Source organism: Chenopodium quinoa, unplaced genomic scaffold (assembly GCF_001683475.1).
Source record: "Chenopodium quinoa cultivar QQ74 unplaced genomic scaffold, ASM168347v1, whole genome shotgun sequence".
Lineage (NCBI taxonomy): Eukaryota > Viridiplantae > Streptophyta > Magnoliopsida > Caryophyllales > Amaranthaceae > Chenopodium > Chenopodium quinoa.
Window position 1 is genome coordinate 3041622 of NW_018743574.1, and position 10754 is coordinate 3052375.

The window sequence follows — 10754 nt, forward strand, 5'->3', positions numbered from 1 at the left end:
TAGTCAGCCAAAATAAACATCAAAAAGTCAATTACTACATTAAATAAGACTTACTTTTAAATTTAAAAATACATACGGATTATATAATTTCTTATTCCATATCATATAGGCTCAACTCCTTACTCTTGTGAGTAGGGTAGACTAATACAACTTTTCCTTACACTTATTATGTATGTATAAGATACTGATATACAACGCGAGTTCACATACATACCATTTTATATCCTTTCAACTACTATAAAAACATACAACATACGACCAATACATGTGAGTATAGTATTTATAATAGAACACTCGATCTTCTAGGTGGTGATCATCAACTCTTCATAATTTTTACTAAACAAGCGACTAATAATAATTTAATCATCAAATTCCATGCATGTATGCATTAAACTCGCTTGTAATTTAGTACTTCTTTATATATGTATATCAATGGTGAATTGGAGGCTTTCGTTTGACGGGGGTGTAATCCATCATCGTAAGATCACCTTCGTTATATCCTTCTACGTTATCATCGACGTTATTAGCAAACGTCGTACTTGGAATAACATCATCATGCTTGTTCATGTTCATGTTCTTGTTCATTGGTGTTGCTCCTTTATTATTCATTGGCACATTCCTACTTGCATCTAATATATTCACAAATAACCAAAGAAGAACAAATTAATGTATCAAGCTAATATACAAATTATAAGATGTTTCAATCAATAAAGTTGTAAAACAATAAGATTACACATATATTTTTTTTTTTATTTTTTTTAAAGGATAAGAAAAAAGAAAACATTATACGAGTACATATGTACCTGTAAGAGGAGCTAATAAAATGAGGCAAAGGAAGACGACGAGAACGAAAGGCTTGCATTTTGGCACGGCCATCTTAGGAGTTTGTTATAGCTTAGCTTGATATTGGTGACTTGGGATGGTTGATTAGCTTAGGGTTAATTGAGTTGTTAAGTACGATGTTGCTTACTTAGCTTAACTTAATTAATTAGCTTAAGTTGTGCTAGATAGTACGTTTATATAGAGGGAGGAATTGAAGTATATAGTTGGGTAGCTGGGGTTATCATGTGGTGCAACTATTTCCGTAGAATCAAATCGTCTTTGTTACAAGTATAACCCACATTTTAGGTCTAAATATAACATCTATCAACAGTTTTTCGAATTGATCTTGACATTTTTAATGGTTTAGGTATATTTGACGACAAATTTTATAGGTTTTCATCTTAATTTGCCAATAAAACTTTAATGCAAAATGCAACTTTTAATTTATAAAATAAAAATAAATTAACAAGATTATGTATGATTGTGTTTTATCTTATATACATACAATATTTACTTATCTAAATGAGATATTTCTTGTTTCCTTTGTTCATTCCTTAAATTACCCAAAAGTTAGGGACACTTATAATTAATCTCTTTTATTGTAGATGTTCTTACAACAGAATAGGATGATAATAATTAAATTGTTAATTGAAAACTATATACACAAAAGAAAATACAAAGACCTAAGAAAATGGTGAATAAAAATACAAATGCAATTTTAATCTGATTTATAATCTAATTAAATTTGAGTTATGAGTTATTTATGTATTTCTCCATCTGACTAAAAAATTTAGATAATTAAATTAATGAAACCCTACAATAGACACACCTAAATGCATAGATATTTTATATAGATCGATTAATTACACTAATAAAGTAATAAGCAACAATTGAATAAAAGTCAAAAAACATAACGTTGATGAATATTGAATAGAAGGAGCTTTCTAGCACGACATATATAACAGGGTCTTTTTCAAATTTGTATATTTGTATGTTTATGCTACAAGTTGGGAGTCAACACACCGCCACGAACGTAATTATCACGGCAAACACAATACAAACATGTCACCCTTCTAAATTAGAATCATATACTTTCTCCATTTTTTTTAGTAGTTGCAATAGTTTGACTTTTACATTATTCACGTGTTTTACTTTGTCTAACTTTAATGATTACGCTAATAAAAAAATATGGTCATGTGGGATTTTGTTAGTTTTATCTTAATTTATGCTATTTTAATATCAAATGTTTATAATTTTTATATATTGGCCTGGTAAATAAAGATATTAACGATTGAAAAAGTTATATATCGACAAGCGTAAAAAGAGAAATGTTGTAACTAAACACTGAGGAAATAGTATACAAGGCAATCCGGCAATTCTTTTTTTTCTAAACATATTAATTATAGAGTAAAATAATCTTTAATACAATCTTTAGTTTCTCCACAATCTCCAATCTGTTATATGTTTGAAATTAAATAACATTTTTAAGACCATCATTTAGAAACGGAGTATATGCAATGTCTGTGATAGAGTATAAAACACCTGGCCTCAACTATAAGCTTAAGTTTTTAGTAGTTTTTAGTTGAGTTGGTCGTTTAACATGGTATAGGAGTCGGCGTGATAGCAAAGGTCATGGGTTCGAAATGTACATAATCATAAAAAACGGGATTTGATTTCAAAGATTTGATATTGTTACCCTACATAAATTTTTCGAGTACTAAGCCAAATCATTAGTATCATATACGTAAGGACCATAGCGCAGGTAATCGGGAAAACAAGTGCACGTAAATATGTACCACATATTTAATACAACTAGCCTTCTGACCCGTGCAATGCACGGGTTATTCATAAAAAATTGCATTGAAAGATGAATTAGGATATATCAATAAGCCATTATGCTTATAATGTGTGATAAAAAATATGATTAAGAAATTTAATTTTTGGAATTGTAATTGAAAATGGGGATTAAATAAAGGTGTAGGGGTTAAAATTAAAGAGAGAAAAGCAAAAGGTTGAATTGAAGAGGGGAGATGAAGATGAAGATGAAGTGTATATAGAAGATGAAGCATATAATTTTAATGAAAGAATTAAAGAAATATAGTGTAATAAAAAATTAATTAATAGTATAAGAAGACATGTGGCATTTAGGTTAGAGAAAAAATATTGAAGTGTAATAGGATAGAGACATGTGTTTTCCTTGGTTATAGTTTTTAAATACTAAGTATAGATGTCGCTCTATGTACGTGTGTCCTAGTCCTTATAGCATGCATCCATTATAATTCACTGGATTTGGAGTATGATATTGTATAGCTTGATTTTTATGAATGAAAAGTGGAGAAAATGAGAAGTGTAGACAGCTAATCCTCATACTGAATAAATATTAGGAGAAAACCTCGTACTGAAAAATATTAGGGAGAAAAAATAGAGACAACGAAGAACAAATAGGGACGATATGATGCAATTAATTAACAATGGAGAACTAAGGAATGAAGTGATGAAAATAAACTTACTACCCATCATAGACAAAAAGTTAGGGGTGTGATAAATTTTTAATTACATACATCACGTTTAGGCCTGGTTTGATTTGATGTAAAATACTTTTAATGAAAAATTAGTTTTCATTAGAAAACATAGAAAATCACAATTGTAAATTAATTTTTTTTTTTTTTGGTTATATCAAGTAAAGTTATAGAGAAATTAAATATAGGGATGAAAATGTGAGGATGAAGGAGAGGAAATTAAAAATAGGATGAAGGAAAATGCGGCATCCTTTCTCAAGGGAATATGTTTTCCACTGACCACTGTAAATGATATGATTTTCCACTATTGGAAAAAGTTATTTTCCACTCTTCCACATACCAAACAAAGGAAAATGAGATTGTATAAGGGCATATTCTTCTCCAATGTAAGCTTAGTGATATATATTATGACGAATATGTAACATCTACTTAATAATTTTATAATCCGTTAGAGTTTAATTGATTTAGTAGTTTCAAAATCCTTTTAAAAAAAAACAAACAAAAAAAAATTCTCCTAACAAATTTAAACTCAAACCTACTATTTTAAAAAAAAAATATTCAAAAAAAAAAACTCAAAACCTCTAACTTTTAAATTATAACAACTCTCTTACTGGTTGATCCAAACGCTTTTAAAATTCTCTATCGAACCCGTACAAATATTCCTCACATGCATGATTAACATAGTTATGAGTCTCCAAGACAATATGTTCTTAATAATAATTTGTCAAAGATTGAATTCTTACGAGAGTGGGCCTAAAAAATTAAGGGGGTTGTCGAGTATTGTTGTGTTCTAGGAAGCAAACCTTACAACCTCTATAATAACAGTAGGACAATAATCTTAACATTAGCACGAGATTAAGGCCCAAATCAGTCACAATTTGTGGACTCTTTTCAACTAATCTCCCATTTGAGGCAATCCTTCATGCAAAATATTATACGTGTCATTGGATTATATGTTAATTTTCAAATTTACAAGTTAATTTTCTATCTTATATGATCCATGATTGTATCTAATTAAGTAGAACAACCGACATTATTAAAGCAAATATCACATCTAAGGTAAGGACCTTATATTGTCTCTTCATAAATTCACATGGGTCGTTGGTGCAACATTTCTTCAATCTTGTAAGTTGCGATTTTGTTGGGTGATAGTTGAACACTTGTACTGTGTTTCCTAATTGCATGGCTATGAGTCTATGATACAAAGATGATATTTGACATTGTCATTTTCATGAAAAAAAATCATGTCGTTTTCAAAAAGATATAACGTAAACAAAGTACTTGTTAAATTTGATCAGGATAAAATGTTTTATTGGGTTTGTTGTGACAAATTACGAGTAATCGTTAATATTAAATGGTTTATGACGTTATTTTGTAGCTGATTATATGTAATTGTGTTGATAACCATGATACATTTCTTATACACCTAATGAGTCACATCAAAGACATATCATGATGAGTCTGACAATGAAATGACCAATAAGGGTATTTCTCTTTAAATTGTCATAATCACTACTCTTGGTTATATGTTCCTTATATTTTTGTTTATAAATCAAGGCCCAATCTATGCGTTTTGCAATATTAATTTGGATTTTGGCTTGATTGATGCAATTGAGTTTAACTTGACCAATTACAGTCTAATTATACTTTCGAGTTAAACTTTCTATTTTTGTGTTGAGCTTGATTTTGGTCTCCGTTACTCATTGTTTAGGTCATTTAGAGTTTCAAATTGATTTGATTCAATTTTTTAAGCTTATAAATAAGGTCTAAAGTTAGCTCATGGGATCTACAACAAGCCTTGTGGGGACATTTATTTTGGATTAAAATACATTATATCCAATTAAGTTTGGGTTATGCTTGTTCAAAATCTGAAGTGTTCGGTTTCCGATTGACTCAACGAGTTTCGCGATGAGAACATTAATACGGAGTATATATTTATATATTGTTTACTTGGGTCATACTCCATATATGAATAAATGATACAATGCACAAGATATATGTTGAAAATAACAAGTTTTTAATCGAAGAATGAACATCAATTTACAACCTAATTCAGCCATACTAGATTAAAGCTCTCATTATGTATTTGTTACTAAAAATGACATAGTTTGAACTACTCATAGATTTTATTACATTATTTTGGTTTTACCCTATGAGATCCCAAAATATTACTCGTACAACTTTGTCACTTGATAAACGAAAGATGTTTTTTGAGTAATACAATTATACGACCGGTTCGGGTCTGTTTTATATTGGGTTTCGTATCGAGTCAAATATTTCCACCAATTCAGGCCCTTAACAATTTTAGATTCCGAGGTTTTAATTATATCAACTCAACTCACCACTCTATTGAAGGGTTTTCTTCTTCGTCGTCTTCTTTCTCAAATTCAATTAGGGTTTTAGCAGCAAAACCAATTTTCGCAAATCAGCAGCAAATTCAACTTCGAAGCAGCAACAATGGCGAGCACCAAAGTTCAGAGGATTATGACCCAGCCTATCGTAAGTTCACTTCCATTTTCATACATTTTCTTCTTATTTTTCTAGTTGAATAATTCATCTAATTGTTTCTCCTTTTTTTTCATGATTCGCTATTTTTTCCGCCAACTTTCGAATCTTTCAGAACTTGATTTTCAGGTTTCTTCAAAGCGTATGTCCCAATTTCATTGTTATACCAATTTTTTTGCATCATATGTTTATCTTTTGTTTAATTGATTTATGCAAGTATTTGAGTTTGATTTGTTTGTTTTGGATGCAGAAAGCTCGTATCCAGATTTGGCTGTTTGAGCAGAAGGATGCGAGGATTGAAGGCCGTATAATTGTAAGCTTTTATTCTTACTGAGTAATTTGGTTAAGAAATTTAGGGTTTTCGTTGTTGATGGTCTTAGGGCTTATGTTCAATATGCTTGTTGGTGTGCTTTTTTTTTTGGGTTCATTATTTTCTAGTAGGGCTGTGTCTTCACTGCCAATGTGCTAGTTGTGGTTAAACATAAGCATTTTAGGTCAATGATCCAACCTTTGGTTATGGGCTTCTTGTGATGGCTTTGGTGAGCCAAAAAGGATGGTGATTAGTAGTTTCATAGACGGGTAAATAGCGGTGCAGTGGGGTTTTGGCGAAAGGGTGGGGTTTTGGCGAAAGGGTAAGGCTATGGCGGGTGTGGAGCAGGGTTGGAGAGATTGAGGAAGACATTTTACCCGTGGTTTTGTAGATACATTAGAGCCAAAAAGGATTGATAGCTCATGGAGGTAAGAGATTGCTAAACAGGTAATCCTAGGAATATGTAGGCAATATAGGCATGTGTAAAGTGGATGGAACAAAACCCCAACCTACTAACTTCTCTTCAATAGTTTCATCACTGTAAATTTAGCGGTTTCCCAACACTATTATGCAGTATAAGTCGTTATAGTGTGAATAGTAAATGTGCTTCCCATAACTTTAACTTGATTTTTTTTTTTTTTTACTATTTTACCTTCTCGTGAATAGGTATGCTTACCTGATGTAGCTCTTTTTGGTTGCCTGATATAATATCAAAGGGCTTTGACTAATGGATTGAAACTTATGCAGTGAAAATGAGGGGCATACTTGAGTAGTACCAGGATCAATTTTGATAAATAACAGTAAGATTTATGTATTCGTTGCATGCCATGATCCGCTAATTTGTGAAGCCAAATAAATCTGTATTGGAAACTTTTGGGAGATATGGTTTAAGATAGATAGGCCCCATAAAGATTTCAATTTTCATTGTGGAGGCTTATGATTTTTAGCTCTTTTGGGTATTTTCTCTAATTAGGGAGCAATTTGGTTATTGTTGGACTTTTGGTTAGCTCAAGGTATCAGTGATTACTAGAGATAAGTAGATAACAACTTCAGTAGTTAATTCATTTATAAAAGCTAAGAGGCTTTAGGAGGTTTGGCATGTTTATGTTGAATCTTAAATGCCTTTGGTTGCGACTAGTATCAAATACGTAGTATCATTAAAGAGAAGTTTCTATCCATAGCTCTCAGTTGGGAAATGACTCAAATGAGGCAGTATGTGTATGCTATGTTACTTGGACTCGGATGAAGTGTCAAATTAGACACGGGTGTCCAAGCATCGGACTTGTCCATTTTCTTGGAAAAGTTGTGTTTTTAGTTAAAAATGAAGTGTCCAAGTGTCGGTGTCGGTGTCCGACACACGTGTCGTGTCGTCACGGACACGTGAGGTAAATGAAAGAGTCTGATTAACATAGTGTATGTATAAATACTATTGGAAATATGTGGAGGATGGTTAAATTATTGTGCTGCTTGAGGCTTCTTTTGGTTGGCAATCTGGTGGTGCTTTTGGAAAATGAAAGGGGCCACTCCCCCTCCTAGTTGATCAAATGTTACATGATAGATTGAAGGCAGAAAGCCAGAAATGCAGGATGCTTTTAGCCTTAACCCTCCTTTTGTACTAGGGTGTCTATCTGTAATATATTTCCTTACACTTGTTAAAACTCGCTTGAAAATGATAGTGTGTTTCCCAATGATGTATGCACTTAAGCAAATGGGATTCTCAATTTCTATTCATAACATTCCCCATGGGTTCGATTTAATATTCAGTGTACCTTGCTGCTATTTTAACATTATCCATGGATTCTCAAGGTAACTTGTCACGTAATTAATTCTGTGCGGCTTTTAAGATGATTTTTTGTCTTTATGACCTGTTAAGTTGATTTAGGAATGAGTAGCTACTAGCTACCATATAGTTCAGCAACTAGCAAACTGATATTTAGTGGTATTCAGTAAATTTACTAGCCCTTGGGTGGTTGTTTACTTGTGCTGATCCTCTTAACTACTAATTCGTTTGCAGTTTTGCACTGAGCAGAAATATATATATATATATATATATATATATATATATATATATATATATATATATATATATATATATTTACACCTCAAAAGTTTTTGTATTGCACTTTTCAGTATTTGCTGCTGATATCCATCTCTGATTCTGTGTCAGCTCTCTTGTGTATTGATATATACTGATCTGTGATCTCTTTTTCAGGGATTTGATGAGTACATGAATTTGGTTTTAGACGATGCAGAAGAGGTGAATGTCAAAAAGAAGACCAGAAAATCACTTGGTAAAATTTACTGTCTATTCTATGATTTCTGCATCTGTCACTCCTTCATCTTGAGTCCAACAACTAACTTATCATTGTTGCCTTTTGTTCAGGGAGGATCCTTTTGAAAGGAGACAATATCACTCTGATGATGAATACGTAAGTTCTATACTTGTATTATTTTTTTACCATCTCCTTGTCATATACTCATATGTGCTCGAGTTTTCTGTTACATCTTTTTACCCCCCCCCCCCTCTTTGAAATAATAGTACTTTGCTTATTAATCTTTGCAGGGGAAAATGAGGCCCAGCTGATATGCGTTTGTTCAGAACTATTAAATTTGCAAACTGATCACCGTCTTAGAAGTTTTGGGTGTGTATTAATGTAGGCATGTCCTTCAAGCATTCACCTGTATAGTTGAAATGTAGTTTGATGAATACTTTGTATGAAGTAGTGGATTTGATGGATGTCTTCGTTCATGTTTAATCCAATTTGGGACAATTTTCTCTGCGCTACCTGTTTATGTTACAGAAGAGGGTTGTTTCCAGAAGACTATGTTTATGATTTATTGGAGATGTCTGAGAGTTATAAGCTCATAGCATGCTCAAAGTCATTGACACCAGGATTTTATAATTTAAATCTCTTGAATTCTGTATACTCCCCTGTTTCTTAATATATAAGCCTTTTTTGGAAAAAAATAAAATAAAATTCTTTATTAAAAAATTTCATTCCTCATGTGGGTAAGGTCAATCAACCATTCCTCTATTAATTACGGTTCAATTGGTGTATGATCATGTTGGTGTAATATGTTATGCTTTACTCGATGTGATTATAGTGTAATACATTTTGCTCCTTACTAGATGTAATAATAGTAAAAGCACCTTTGTTCCTCACTCGTCATAATAATAATGATTGAAATTACTTTATATTGAAATAGGAGATGCATTGTACTAGTCAATTAGAAGTTGCATCTAATACTGTAAATTTTGTTGCCGCAAGTTTATTATTTTGGTTTGCTTTTGTAAAGCAAGCCAAAATGAAAAGGTTGTGTTGCAAAGATTGCAACCGACTAAGCAAGTAACCTAGACATTATAATTTTTCATATTCAAAATAACAAATACCTCTATTTTTATCAATTTTTTCTTTTTTCTGTTTATTTAAGGGATGCAATAAAAAAAATAAAAATGAAATTAGATATGTTCTAGTTCACAATTATAATTTGGTTACCATGATACTCATTCAACTTACACTATCACCCTTTCTTATTTAGTTGAGAGCAGTTGTTAATGTTGCTGTTTTTCGTAAATTTTGGTTATGCATAGATTGCATAACCCTCGAATAATGAATGAACGCTAAACACTTGTATTTTGCGGGTTAAGCTGTTGGAATTAAAGGAAAGGTAAAATATATCACTTGGCAAAATCCAAATCTTGGATTATTGAGGTACTGAATACTTTGTAAGAGTATGGCCATTGAATGACCTGGTCATTGGTCATGAGGAGGGAGAGATAAGTTTTTATATCAAGAAAATGAAACAAAGAAAAAATTGGATGAAAGAGATTAATGACCTGGTCTTGAAGATGACCAAGCTGAAAATTTGGTCAAAGGTAAACTTGCATGTACTAGCAACAAATGAAAGACACCAACAGTAATATTGTTGGATGACTTGGTCAAGGCAAACTTGCATATACTAGCAACAAATTTGGTCTTTGGTCATGGTTGGTCATGTGACTTGATCATAGATGAATGGAAAAATAAAGAAATTATATAATAATCCATGACCAAATATTTTGGGTCATCCATTAGGTATACTCTATGAAGTGAGAACCTCAGCAAACGAGTAAAGCATTGTAAATTTCCTAAAACTAGGTGTATTGAGTACTATAATGAGTAATACTTCATATGTACCGTGAAAGCTTTTTTTTTTTTTTTTTTGAAAGAAGTCCTAAAGGACATTAAATTTCATTAATAATAGCCATACGACATCTACAATTGACAATTAACGATAATGAAAACGAATTTAACAAAATCAAACAAGAATTAATCAGGGAAGGGATAAGAATCCAAATACATAAATATAACAATTCGGTACATTCTCGGTTCGTTGTCTCATACAACTTTTTGAGTGGATCCATCGGCGCTTCGCAATTTTGTGAGAAAGAAAATTCTTGTGTTGATTCCGTAACCCAAATCCGAGCCATAATCAATAGTAGCCCTGCACAACCAGAGACCAAATTAAACACAAATAACACCTTGTCTTTCGAAGGAGTCCGAAAAACCTTGTCTTTCGAAGGAGATCGAAAAAACCTTGTCTTTCGAAGGAGATAA

At 31.8% G+C, this 10754-nt stretch overlaps 1 protein-coding gene across 1 annotated transcript; it reads left to right on the top strand.

The window, feature by feature from the left end:
- The first annotated feature begins 5617 nt into the window (after positions 1-5617).
- LOC110682061 (small nuclear ribonucleoprotein E-like) lies at positions 5618-9076 on the top strand. Its single transcript, XM_021858277.1, has 6 exons — positions 5618-5840; positions 5962-5988; positions 6097-6159; positions 8369-8447; positions 8540-8585; positions 8720-9076. Exons 1-6 carry the CDS (start codon positions 5799-5801, stop codon positions 8727-8729), a joined length of 267 nt encoding a protein of 88 aa, XP_021713969.1. The 5' UTR covers positions 5618-5798; the 3' UTR covers positions 8730-9076.
- Positions 9077-10754: the final 1678 nt, after the last annotated feature.